General features: G+C 35.2%; 1 protein-coding gene across 1 annotated transcript in view; it reads right to left on the bottom strand.

Moving 5' to 3' along the window:
• The window catches only part of LOC150108587 (leucine-rich repeat-containing protein 40-like), a 234408-nt gene that overhangs the window by 28997 nt on the left and 190614 nt on the right, over positions 1–14797 (bottom strand). The window contains exons 12-13 of the mRNA XM_090416034.1: positions 12544–12654; positions 4572–4649 (exon numbers count right to left, since the gene is read on the bottom strand). Coding sequence (XP_090272160.1) covers positions 4572–4649; positions 12544–12654 — 189 coding nt within the window. The remainder of the gene's footprint in view (positions 1–4571; positions 4650–12543; positions 12655–14797) is intronic.

Genomic DNA, 14797 nt, shown 5'->3' with positions numbered 1-14797 from the left:
GTGTAGATTTTAGCATTTTAGTGTACTTAGTATCTTTATAACGTGTTTATTGTGATATTGTCATCATGGTACCAACGTGACAAACAATGACTGCAAAGATCACATTGTCTGGTGATTTGAAATTGTAGGATATTATTCAGTGCAGTGTGTGTGTGAAATGTATTTGTTGAGAAAATTAAAGAATATGAGGAAGGAAACTGAAACTGAAGAGAGCAAGTATCAAGTGTTTCAAAAGTGAGTGTCTGTTAGGTGACGAGAATGCACAAATACCGACAGTAAGATGGAAAATGATGTTATTAATGTCGAACGTGAGGGCCATAAAGGCCATGGAAAAGGACAACAAAATGGATATTAATAAAGATATAGCAGACTTAAATGTTATCCCTCAATAGGACAAAGTATGAAATTGAAAAATTGTAGAATCAGCAAGAGTTAAGCAGGACTGAAAAAAGAAAGCAGCAGGTGATCCGAAGGAATAATAATGACTGACCGAACAAACAAGAAAAACAAGTGAAGGAGAAAATTATAAATAGAGACTCAATGATCAGGGGAGTACGAGGGTGGTCTGAAACATCCTCAGCCTAACAATGAAAAAATGAATTTATAATTTCAAAATTATTTTTATTTTTCAACATAATTTCCCTTAAGACTAATACATTTATTCCAGTGATGTTCCGGCACCATTATCCCATCCATGTAGTGGTTCTCAGTAAGATCTGCAAAATACCCCTCTACAGCTGCAATCACCTCTTGATTCAAAGAAATATGCTGACCAGCAAGGAAGAGTTTTAGTTTTGGGAAGAGACAGAAGTCAGAAGGAGCCAAATCTGGATAATAGGGTGGATGTTCCAACAATTCATAGTGCATATCCCATAATTTTCATATTGCCAAAACACCTTTGTGGGCAGTTACATTGTCCTGATGAAAGATGATTTTTTTCTTCTGCAAACCAGGTCTTTTCTCACGAATTTTTTTGTCTAGTCTGTTTAAAAGATCGGAATAATATTCCCTGGTTATTCTTTTACTCTTTTCAAGATAATTAATAAACAAAATGCCTTTAGCATTCTAAAACACTATGACCTTGCCTTCTTTGGCACTGAACAACCAGCTTCTGTCCACTGTTTGGATTCTGGTGTGTACTGGTGAATCCAAGTCTCATCCATAATAATAAATCGATGCACAAAATCAGTTTTATTCTTGCTAAAACACTCCAAGCATGGCACCCATCTTGCAAATGAATTGCAAATGAAAAAACTTTTTCATTTGCAATTCTTAATGGAAAAATGTATCCTACATGTTCTTTTGAAATGCCTATAGTCTCAGCAATTTCACGCACTTCGACTCGCCGGTCATCCAATACCATATCGTGCACTGATCAATGATTTCTGGTGTTGTTATTACACTTTTTGGACATCCTTCACATGGATCATCTTCAAGGCTGGTACGGCCACATTTAAACTTGGTGACCCATTTCTTAATTGTCAAAAACAAAGGAGAAGAGTGCCCATAAGCTTTAATGAACTTCAAATGAATTTCTTTTGGCATTAAACCTTCTTTTATAAAGAATTTTATAACTGCACGATACTCAATTTTATCCATTTCAAGAGATACAGACAACACTTTTGCTTCAGACAGCTGTATAAAACAAACTACTTGATAGAATGACTTACAATTTCACAGGATGCTTATGACAGGTGTACCAACTTAGAAAAAAAAAAAAATCTTGACAATAGTGTTGTCCTCTATGATCAAGGCCGAGAACTTTTTCAGACTACCCTTGTACTTAACGAAAGTATATGACAAAATCATGTTTCCCAGGCGCAAAAATTCACGACATTAGCCATGCCATCCAGATGCAAAAAGGTAAGTTGAAGGAAATGATTGTCTTGGGTGGTATCAATGATTCGAGAGGCAAAATGTATTCTATGAGGGAGGATGTAAAGGAGTCGTTAGAAGAGGCAAAACTGTACAAGATGAATAATGGTAATAATCAGTTTCATTAAGTATAAAATAATCAGTTTCATTGAGTATAAAGAACAAGCCAGGAGAGTGACTCAGTTAGTAAAGAAAACAAAAGTGCAGTATGAGCAGGAATTGGCAAAAACTCAAAGAAAAACTCTAGAGAGTTTTTAGATATGTAGCAAGTAGAAGGAAGAATGATCATGGTAAGATGATGTTACTGGATGAAAATGGTACTTCTGCAGAAGATACTGTTGAGGTATTCAGTGATCAATTTATAAGGGTGTTTCATCCTGATAAGGATAGAATCATGAGGAACTTAAATGTAGAGGACATAAGAGAGGATGGCTTAATTATCAGCGAACAGAAAGTATATGAGAAAATAAATAAGACTGATGCCAATGAGGTGATAGGATTTGATGATATATCACCACGTGTCTTAAAGGAATGTTCCAGGGAATTAGCAGTAGCATTGGCATGCCTGTTAAATAAGTCTTACAACATCAGAGGTTCCAAGATAGTGGAAAGAAGGTAAAATTGTTCCACTGCATAAAGGTGGCGATAAGGCTGTGGCTAGAAATTATAGGCTAATCTGTATATCTGGATTTGTGGTTAAGTTACTGGGAGATTGGTGAGAAGTAGGATACAGAATTGGGTTGAAAAACAGCAGTATTCTTTGTGGTTTGTCAGCATGGGTTTGTTAAAGGGGGGGGGGGTCATGTTTTACTAACTTACTAATGTACTATAACAAGGTGACAAATACCTTGGACAGAGGGAAATGCATATACAGTGGTGTACTTAGATTTGCAAAAGCTTTTGATAGGCTCCCACATGACAAACTATTAAATAAATTGACCTCTGAGTTGCATGAGTGTACTGGCTGTCAGATAGGTATCAGAAAGTTGTATATGGGGGTGAGGTATCCCGTAAGAAGAAGAAGGTGATCCCCATGGTACGCTAGTGGTGTAACATGGGGATCAGTTTTAGGACCATTGTTGTTCATTTTGTATGTTAATGATATTGGGATGGGTTTAACTAGTGATATGCAGCTGTTTGCAGATGATGAAAAATTGGGGAGAGTAATACAGTCAAAGAGATGTTATGGTCTTGTGGGAGGACTTGAATAGATTGCATGAATGGACAGGCAAGTGGAACTTTAATGTTGCAAAGTGTAAGGTTTTGAAATATGGTAAGCAATGATGGATGCAAAGTACACACTTGGTGGGGAAACTTTAAAGGAGGTAGAGGAAATGAGAGATCTAGGAGTGGTGGTGAACAAGGACCTGAAATTCAGCGGCCATATTGCACAAGTTGTGAAGATATTACATCGGATAACGGCAATGATGCTGAGGACCCTGACATGCAGAAAAGGTTATTATGCTACTGGATGAGGCCTTGATCAGGCCTCAAATGGATTATTTTGCACAGATCTGGTCACCGGGTTTTGTGATGACGATGATTTGTTGGAAAGGGTCCAGAGAAGATTCACAAAGGTTGTCAGTGGTCTTTGGAGTGTAATTGCAAAGGAGGAAGGGGGAAGGATACTATAAGTGATCACTTGGGTAGTACAACACTAGGGCAACTCCTTGCAAAGGTGAAGCAAGCTCCGCACTATCCTTAATATTTTCTCATAACATAAAATGCAGCTCCTAGGACATGTATTACTGTTTTACATTATGAGGAGAGGTCACTACCTAGACCAGTTTTGACCTTTATTGAGGTCTCATCAGTGAATAGGTAGACCTGGATACCAAGGTTTAAGTGAACCGATCTTACATATATATATCCCCATACCCCCCACTAACGAATTGCCAGAGCGGTGTACCCATATATTATTATTACTACAATAAAGAGCCAAGAGGCTATTTTTCCGGCAGCGTAAATTAAGTTAAGTGGAAAGAAGGTAAAAGGTAAAATTGAAGGTAAAATTAAGGGGATTATTATTCCCTTAACTTAATTTACGTCGCCGGAAAAATAACCTCTTGGCTCTTTATTGGTCTCATCCTATTTATTGGTTTTAGCTACAGATGCCTCCAAGAGGGAAAGTTATTTTATGGCCACCCTGTATCTAATGAATAATTTGCAGATTTATTTTAATCTGTATGACCTTCAAAGAAGAGAAAATTCTGGGACTTTCCAGACATTCATTATAACTTGACCAATTCAACATTGAGATTACATATGGACAGAATCTTTAATAAGTAGTGGCTGTTGAATGTAGCATGTAATTCACTTACCACACCTGGCAGCATATTCCAAAGATTATTATTTTTTTTTTTTATTCTAAAAGACAAAAAAAAAAAATGTATAGGAATAGAAATTAATGGATCAGAATTCAGCTGTTGTTTTCATTCCATAAAATTATATTACAGAGAGTTTTAAATACCAATACCAGCATCTGTCAATTATGACTTTGTATACAAAGACAACCTTCACTATAGCAAACTATTGAATATCTCATAAAAGTTCCACAGTGCAGTTCTAAAGAAATTCACTATAACAAACAATCCACAGTAAGAAACTATTCCATTGGTCCCTCAGAGTTTGCTATAGTAACAATTACCTGCATATTTAATATAAAGATATATTGTATAATAAGCATATATCCTTACCTGTTAAAGGACAAATTTATCTCTCTTAGAGCCTTCATGGTAGATAATTCTGAAGGTAAATTGGATAGCTGGTTATTCCTATAAAAAAAGCAAACATTTTTTAGATGAATAACTTGGGAATCATCCTCTGTTAATTATGTCTTTGTGAAAAGTTGAAAGACTTTTTGAAAGCCAACAAAACAAAACAAAACAACAACAAAAAAAAACACGTGATCATCTATTAAGACTAAGGCAAGAGATCTCTGTTTGTAAGAGTTGTTGCTTGTTATACATGCTGTTGCATTTGTAGAGACAAAACAGTGCAGTAGGATAAAAAAAAAATGGTAAGTTAGACATTTTAATTCCTATATTAGGATAATTTTGGTAGAACACATATTTACTGCTGTTGTACAAAAGTAGATAATAGAGAGGTGGACCTTAATTAGCCTCTATCTGACCTTCTTAAAAATGCAACCTTGTATGAGACCAAGAAAAGTAATTATTAATCCAATAAAGCATGAGAGGCTAAATATCACCCAAACAAGCGGTCATACTTTCTCTTCAACTGATTCACACTAGGTGCACTAAAAATCAGTATATAAACTGTTCCATTCACTCACTGCTCTGTGAGAGAAAACTCTACCCCTTTCTTATATGTGCACGAATGTAACTTTCATAGATAATCCAATTCTCCCCAAGGAACTTTTTTTCTTTCTTTTGCTGCTGTGGAACATTTACGGTAATTCAAGCCAACCCAGCCCTTAATATCTTCAAATCACATTCTCCTGGGTCTACCTCTTTTTCCATCTATAATTATATAATTTTAGATGGAAAAATTATGTTGAAAGAATGTTAAAAATAATCAATGACTTGAATGATTTCTATGACAGAATAGTCATAGAAATCATTCAAGAGAATACAATCAGGAGCATGTATCCATACTGGAAGTAGGAAAAAAAAGGTCATCATAAATAGCTGAAATATGGAAAGACAGCTGGAGACAGATGATAATTTTCAACCAGAAATGCTTAAATATGGAGTTATAAAAGTTTTAAGGGGTACTTAAGGGTCAAAGCTGTATAACTGAGAGGAGAATTCCACATAGCCTTTAAAGGAATGTGGAGAACCGACCAAGGCTTCTGACAATGTCCAATCCTCACCTTCTCGTGGTGCACCCTCTTGGGTATCTACCTGGATACTGAACGAACGAGGATGGCCTGGTAATTTGGGATTTAGCCGACCAAATCGAATTCTTATTGGCTTAAACCAATATACAAAATGATGGTACAACATGACAAAATTTCATGACGGCTGGGGCATCGCCTGGTTAAACAAGCCCCCCCCCCCCCGCTGTTTTTGCCAGGGAACCAGGGCGAACAGCGAAAAGGAACAAATCTGAAAGCACACCCCAACTCACCATCATCAGAGTTAAAGACTGGTACTATCAACATAAGAAGCCTGAATGGCAAAGAAATGGAGCTAGCTGAAGAATTAAATAAGTACCAGATCGACATAATAGGGGTGACTGAAACAAAAAAGACAAAAACTGGTGAGATCTTTCTGAGGAAAAAATACAAAATGTTATATTCAGGCAATGACAATCAAGGAAAAGAAGGAGTAGCCATAGTATTCAACATAAAATACGAAGCTAATCTTCTTGAATGGCAGGCAGTCTCAAGTAGAGTGATGCAGCAAATATCATGGGGAATTGGACAATGAGACTTATTTGTGCCTATGGTCCCACAGAAGGTTCTACTAAGGTAGAAGTGGCGGAATTTTTTGATGCTTTAGAAAAAGCAACTGACATAATGAAAAAGGAAAAGTTGGTCCTTGTTGAGGATCTAAATAGCAGAGTAGGAAATGATTGTCAGACAAACAAAAATATTTTGGGAAAATTTGGAGAAAAGAGCAAAGCTAATAATAATGGCAAATACCTGTTGGATTTCTGCTCAGGACATGGACTGGTTATTACCAACACCGTGTTCCCACATAAAAATGTGCACAAATTCACATTGAGAGAAGAGGCAACAAATAAGAAAAGTCTCATTGACTATGTTATTGTTGATAGTGATGTTTTCTCCTTGGTGCAGGACACCAGAGTATACAGAGGATTTGAAATTGGAAGCAATCACTATTTAGTCTTAAGTAGGATAAAACCGAATTTCATATTGAAAAGAATACCATGTAACAAAGTTTTAAAGCCAATAAAAGTTGAGCAGCTCTCAGGTGTTAACTGTAGACTAAAATACACAAATATTATTGAAGAAAAAATGAAAGAGTTTGAGAACAGGAACCAAACTTTGGAGATTCAGTGGCAAGCCTTGAAGAAAACTCTGATTGATTCACCCAGAGAGACATGTGGTGAGGTTGTCTGCAAGGATAGAAAAATCAGAACTCCATGGTGGACACAGGAAGTTAAAGAGGCAGTGAAGGAAAAGAATAAAGCATATCAAAAGTTCATGGCAAACAAGTCAGCTTTTGGTCTTAGAGAATCTTAGATGAATGTAAGAAAGTGAAACACGGTGTAAAACTAGCTAAACAAAAGTCATGGGAGGACTTTGGCAAGAACATAGAAAATAAATATCAAGAAGGTGGTAAGATATTCTGGAGGTTGTTGAAGCTTAGAAATGGAGGAAAGAGTGCTGTAAAAAGAGTCAGAGTGATAAAGGTGACATGAAAACAGGAGAAAAAGATATCCTTGAAGTATGGAGTAATTACTTCGAAAAATTGCTAAATGAAACAAGCAGTGATAGCACAGTGGTAAAAAACAATCAACAGGCATACAGTCAGGAATACATATCCATACTTCAGGTAGAAAAAGCCATCAAAGGCTTGAAATGTGTGAAAGGCAGCAGGAGTAGTTGATATTCGACCAGTAATGGTGAAGTATGGTGGTATAAAAGTTTTACAGTGGCTGCACTGCATAGTTCAGAAAGCCTGGACAGAGGGACGAATTCCCGATGATTGGAGTAGAGCTGTAATAGACCGATATATAAAAAGGGAAATAAAACTGAATGCGAGAATTACAGAGGTATTTCCCTACTGAGTGTTCCTGGGAAGATCTATGCAAGTATACTTGAGAAACGTTTGAGAAGAATTGTAGAAGAAAAGCTTGGTGAATAACAAGCTGGATTCAGGCCAAATAGGGGCTGTCAGGATCAGATCTTCACTTTACGACAAACAGTTGAGAAAGCATGGGAATATAACAAAGATATGTATTTAAGTTTTGTCGATCTGGAAAAGGCATATGACAAGGTGCCAAGAGAGAAGCTATTCAATACGTTACAGTTATATTGTGTCAATGGGGCATTATATCAAGCAATATTTAGTCTTTATTTGAGTTGTAAGTCAGCAGTTAGAATTGAAGGAAGTACAGGAAGATGGTTTAATGTTAAATCTGGTGTGAGACAAGGATGTACATTATCCCCTCTGTTATTCATTATCTATATGGATCACATTATGAAGGAAAGTGGTATTAAACATGATATCAGAATTGGAGATGTTAATGTCAGCTCTTTGCTTTATGCGGACGATGTTATACTTCTAAATAAATCCGCTACAAGTTTGCAAGATTCCCTGACTATATTTAATAACTGTTGTAATAGATATGGTATGAAGGTCAGTATTAAAAAGACAAAGACAATGAAAATAGGTAGAATTGCTGAAAATGTCAACCTTGTTGTGAATGGGGAACCTGTGGAACAAGTAAAACATTTCAGCTACTTAGGCACGATTTTTACTGAAGATGGTAAATTAAATATAGAAATAGACAACAGAATCAACAAAGCTGGTATAGCAGGCAGTCAACTGAATAAATTCATATGGAATAAGAGAGAAATTAATCGGAATACTAAATTAGCTGTATACAAGACAGTGTTCAAACCAGTTTTAACTTATGGATCTGAGAGCTGGGTCAGAAGTAAAACACTTGACCAAAGACTAGAGACCGCAGATATGAGAGTGCTGAGAAAGATTAGAGGCGTGAACAGATGGCATCAATGGCAATATCATATTAAAAACGAGGATATTAGGAAAGAACTTGACATTGTCAGCATCCAGGAATGCATTAGCAGAGCTAATCTCAGGTGGTATGGTCACTTAAACAGAATGGGCGAGGAAAGATTAGCAAAACAAGTGTTCTCTGCCAGGTTGGCAGGAAAACGACCCAGAGGAACACCAAGATATAGGTGGATTGATATGGTACAAAATGCCTTAGACGATAGAAATATAAGATTTGATAATGTTGGAGTCTTGACAAGTAATAGACTGATTTGGAGGAAAATTGTAGATAGGAAGTTAGTAATGATGTAAATTCTTCATGTAATACTATCATATCCTGTATTCCCCTTGAGGGTACATGTGAGGAATTTGATGATGATGATAAAAGTTTTATAGTGGCTGCACTGCATAATTCAGAAGATACAGTCAGACAGACAAATTCAAGATGATTGGAGTAGAGCTAGTAGTAAACCTAGTACCACTCATTGAACTTACTCACTAACAAAGTACCCAACAGCCTCTGGAAATCCTTTCCATCTTCAAGCAACAACCATAGTTCTCATATCTTTGCTAACCACATCCTTACATAATTTCTAGGAAGGGTGACTCTATGATCCCTCACTTCCTGCCATGTATTACAAAAAAAGTCTTCTGTGTCAATTTAAAACAAATTTGATAACTTATATGTTTCTCATATTCCCCTTATCTGCCTATCAATGAGCATGACCCACAGATCTTCAATCTGTCCTCATTGGGAATTCCTATGAGGACAGATTCTGTCGCAATCTATGGATCCTATTCATTATCCCATTAGTGGACAAAGTTATATTTTTGTATAACTTTGTCCACCTTTGTGCAATCCAAGTTTATTCAACTCAAGCATCGTTTTATTTATAAAATGTGAGCAAATTACTAAGGCAAGACCCACCTTGCACAAAACCATGACCTGCATACAGTATCATTTTCCTGTCCATCCATCCATTCCCAACTGTCTTTTACTAAGTTCTTCATTACGTTAACACTGCCATTGCTGAGATATTGATTGGTCTGTAATTTGCTACCTCTTTGGGGCCTCCTTTTTGCAATGGTACTATTTTAGTCCTCTTTTCACTCCTATAGGACCTTTACAGGGCTAAGACTTATACTGCTTGGTTAAAGGAGCTACCAATTTACTTGTGCATTCTTGTGATATATGGGTAGATTCTATTTAACCCACTGCCAAGCACCTCCAATTCTTTTACGTCAATTCTTTATAACAGGCATTGCTATATCTCTACTTGGATAGAACATCCTTGCAAAATGATTATTCATTAACTCAACTATTTTGTCTGCTTCACTTGCCTCCCTATCATCAGGACTTGTTAATATTATCCTTCAATAGTTGTTTTTCCTTTTACTCCCCACATAGTTAAACAACTCTGGGATTTTCTTTGGCCTGCTCAGCTAGCCTCCTCTCAATCTGATTTTCTTACCATACTGGTCACCCTTCTTGCCTGTGCCATTGCTACTCATGAGCAACGCCTTTTCTTTATATGTTCTCCATAACTTTTTCTGCATTTATCAATGATATTCATCCATCCAACTCCTACCCAGTTCATCTTCCTGACTGTGAGCATATCATCTGCTGTTTTCAAAAACCCTCTGATTATCTTCTATGAACTCCTAACATCTCTCTCTTCTAGATTCCTATGTCATGGCACTGCTCCAAGCATAATCAATTGCTTTTTTAAATCTACATACATCTTTCTTAACTGAAAATTGCACATGTCCAGCAATCCCTCTCCCCATTCAGAAGTAATGTTGCCACACTGGTTACTGCCAAGTTCTCTGATACTATCACCGGATCCAGCACTCTTACATTTTGAATCCCCACCATTACATGCTAACTAAAGTAATTATCTTTTAGTAGCTGTATAAATGCCATTTCTTTCCTTGAAGTTTATGTATACTAATGCTTCTGGCATTAGTATACATAAACATAAACTGCAGTATCACCTTCAGTCTCCAACCTCTCACACCTTATGTTGTCTATCTCACTCAATTTCAGAACCTGAAGCGTTGCATTCAGCATCATCATGTACACACACACTTTTGCATGGTTGCATCCCTCCCCCCATAACCTCTTCACATTCAAACTCTTATTGAACAACACTTTCTCAAGATACTAACTCCAAATCCATTCAAATGCAAACTATCAGCATTTTATAAGTCATTTAATCTAACAAACTCACTCCATACCATTCCTTCTGCACAACCTAACATCAGATCATTTGCAATAATGGCCCTTCTTCTCAATTTGTGTGTATAACATACTGTACGCCCACAGATGTGAGACCTTTCAACACTTCTGCGCATGTCAAAAGAAGGAGAATCCATTCCAATATTAGGGTAATTAATGCATTTCATGGGATGAGTATTTATTATTGTACGTTGGAAAATTAGCTTTTCTTTTATGAAATTTCTAGTTCTTAAAGTGGTAACTATTTTGCTTATACAACAGTTGGAAAATTTATGTATAAAGTACGTGACTTCGCGTGTCGGTGACCAATTCATATATCCTTTATTTCTTTCTCCCCCTTCAGCATGAATTGACTATTCTTGGCACAAAGCCAAGGTCGGTTCTACAAAGTGTGGGCATACAATATCATGGCAACAGACTGCTAATCGTTACTCTCTCACTCTTCTTATTTACTTGTGTCAGCAACTGTTCATTTTTTTCATTATCATTATTTTCATTATCTTCTCGCATACTACAATTGTTGCCTGTCAAATAAACTTATTTGGAGGAAAAGTGCAACAGAGAGCTAGTAATAATGCAAACTTATCTTAAAGTACAATGATAATGAAGATTCCTGACAAGTTGCACTATATGAATTTAAAATAATTTTTGTTCACTCTGATCAGAACAGTGTATCCTGTTTTACTATTAGGGACAATCTCCTTATTGCAGCTGCAACCATGAATTGACATTTATCCTTCAGATGGAAGATTTAAGTTTGAATCACATCCAGAATGTGATAAACCTTTTCAAGTCTCTTCAAATGAAGGTGAGTTAACTGATCTTATGTGGAAGTGATAGATTTTAACCCACTCAGAAAGTCAGAATTTTTAAACTGCACTATTTTCACTATTAATCTAATATCCTCTATGTCATTTTAAAAACATAATTTAATTTAGAAATAAAACTGCAAAAGGGGAAAACAAAAGTAGATGGAAATATTACAATTCCAAAATTGTGTATTCACAGTAATTAGTATTTTCTTGAACCATACATAATTCAAGTTGTTTGTGAAGTAACCAAGCTCTATGGGTATTTCTATTTGTTATTGTTTCCTTTTTCTCTTTCCTATTTCATTTCTCATTTGAATTATTTTATAAAAAACAGGTTATTAAATTAATAGAGGGAATTTTCAAAATAAAAGTGAGATTGGCTTCCTTAAAGAACGCTTCTTTTTTCTTTTATTTAGTTTATCTTTGGGCTATTTATGCAGATATGCTTCTGAATAGGAGTGGCTGTTTCTTCAGACAGCTGTCTTACACACAGTTGAAATTTTGTAATATAAAATAAGCACTTTAAGACATTTAAAATGCAAGTGAAATAAAAATTAATATAAAAGCAATGACTAAAAAGTAAGTTAAATCAAAAAATTTTATTTAGAATTTCTGAAGTAATTAGAAAATGCAGTATATTAACAGGGTATATTTATTAACATAAAAAGCAATATTAATTTCAACATCAAAATCAATCGTGTGTATGTATAATTTGCAAAAACATTTTTGTTTTTGCAAATTTTAATATTGATTCATATATATAAATAGCAAAAAATTAAAAAATAAAAGTAACCCCAATTTTGTTTTGGTCCATTATACTGATAAAAAAGGATGTATTATATATATTTTTTTAAAAAAACAGTAATGTATTGTGACATTATTGTCACAAGGTATTGTGACAATATTCAGTAAAGGAAATATAACACAGCAATAAAATACTAACCTAAGATCCAAATATGCTAGATGAGGACATAAACCCAGGAATGAAGGCACAATAGATAACCTATTAAAGCTTAAATTAAGTTCAGATAACTTAGATGACAATCCTTCAATGCTAGAAGAAAATATAAATATATACAAATGAATAACCAGTATTTGGGTGTCCATGTGAAATTAACTTATTTATGGTTTATACAACTCACATAATAAAAGAAACTATGGAAATGAAATGTGAAAACTTTTAATTACAGGCATTTCAATGTTTTGTCATACTATTAAAAAGAGCACAGTATCCAATATGTTGACAACAGACTCAACGTTGATGATCCCACAACTGCATGAACTGCACAGAACTTTCCCTGATGCACTGTTGTTGTGGATATCCAAAATTAACCAAAATTTGAACTTGGCATGCAAGCATTTTCTAGTTACGGATGATGCCGCAGCTAGGCATTGTGAGTGCAGTTTTCTGGCAGGTAGCATCAACGTGTGTGAATTGGTTCATTGTTCTGGATGCTTTTTTGTTAGTGTTTACAAGCAAGTTTGCCGATTTTGTGATGGGTGACCACAAGAAACAGAGAGCGTGCGTGAATTGTTTTCTTTTGGGTAAAACTGCAGTTTTATCTACGAGTAATTTTCCCTTTTCAAAAATGGGAACATGTCAGTTGAAGACCAATGACAATCTGGCCAACCTTCAACAAGCAGAAATGATCTTTCGATAATCAATGAAGATTGTCGAAAGACCTGAGCAAGTTTCTGAAGAGACGAATTTGTCATGGAGTTCATGCCAGCAAATTTTAACAGAGATTTGCAAATGAAACACGTGTCTCCTAAATTTGTGCCTTGGGGAAAAAAAAAAAAAAAAAAAAAAAAAAAAAGCATGTGAATGTTTGTGACTGCATGTGACTTGTTTTTATTCCTATTGATAAAGAAAACCATGAAAGGGTAGCGATTCAGTGATGTGGATGAAGTGAAAGAAAAGTTGCTTGAGCTCATAAACAGTATTCCAGTTAAACAGTTTCAGAACTGTTTCCAACAATGGAAAAAATATTGGGACAAGTGCATTAACTCACATGGAGAATACTTTGAAGGAGACTATAATATGGTATTATAAACTTTAATAATTTTTTTTAAAAATAATTCCAGTTATTTTTGGGTACCCCCTGTATTAATGGTATTAGATATATCAGTGATCATTCCTATTCAAAGTTGGTTGAGAGATTGCAGTTTCTATCAACTCCTTGAAAAATCTTTCCAGCCTGTACTTTGTTCTGTGGATATTTTTCTTCCAGAGCATTTATAGCCAATTTGAATGTCATGGTCTATGAATCCAATCCTGAATGACATACTATAAAAATTTTCATATAGTCATTATTTCATTGCCAAAATCTTTTTCTTTCTTTCTTTTTTTTTTTTTTTGTCTCTATTATAGCTCAACTGGTAATAATGATGATATCCTTTGGTTGGAAAGTGGATTTGAATTCTGCACAGGAGAATTCAAAGAGAATTATGTTGCAAAGAATCTTTACAAAGATTTAGTTGAAGGCAGTGGTGAGCTGTGGAAATTTTAACAAAGGGCTTGCATCGTCGAGCAAAATAAATAAAAAAAAAAAAAAAAAAAAAAAAAAAAAAAAGCCGTATTTCACACAAAAACTTATTAATACAGCTCGTGTACAAATTCCAATCAAAAAGTATGAGAGGACAATCAACCTCTAAAGGCTAGGTGCAATTTTTAAACACATTTTTAAACAAATATTTCATGATCTAAACATGAAATATTTGCAGCTACTGGTTTTACCATACGATTGGCTACCAGAAGGGGTAAAGATAGCTTATATTATTTTCAAACTTGGGTTCATTCATTATAGAGGAGTTGAAACAATAATTCAAAATAATCTATATACTGCCGAATAGACTAATTTTTGTTAGGTTACCATATGAGTTTGTCGCTTAATATGTTTCAAAAAAAATTTTTTTTCTGAAAAAATAAAAAAGTAAACAAGAAGAACAAGGTGCTCGCAAATTTGAGAAAAATTTTAAACAAAGGGCTCGTGTGAGCCCCTTATAGCTCACCACTGGTTGAAGGTGAGCTAACCAGATTCATATGGAGATAGTAGGTGCCACATAATGTAGATTTCTGTGGCATGCAATAGAAGTGTGGAGTGAGTGATTTTCAGTAACGAGTCCTGGGCTTCCATGGAAGTGCAATAATAATAATAATGTGAATTTTCTGAATGTGTTTTTTTCTGTGATGCAAA

Source organism: Typopeltis vanoorti, chromosome 3, assembly GCF_054136105.1.
Source record: "Typopeltis vanoorti isolate ZY-2024b chromosome 3, IOZ_Tvanoo_1.0, whole genome shotgun sequence".
Classification (NCBI taxonomy): domain Eukaryota; kingdom Metazoa; phylum Arthropoda; class Arachnida; order Uropygi; family Thelyphonidae; genus Typopeltis; species Typopeltis vanoorti.
This window is presented reverse-complemented; position numbering and strand designations above follow the sequence as displayed.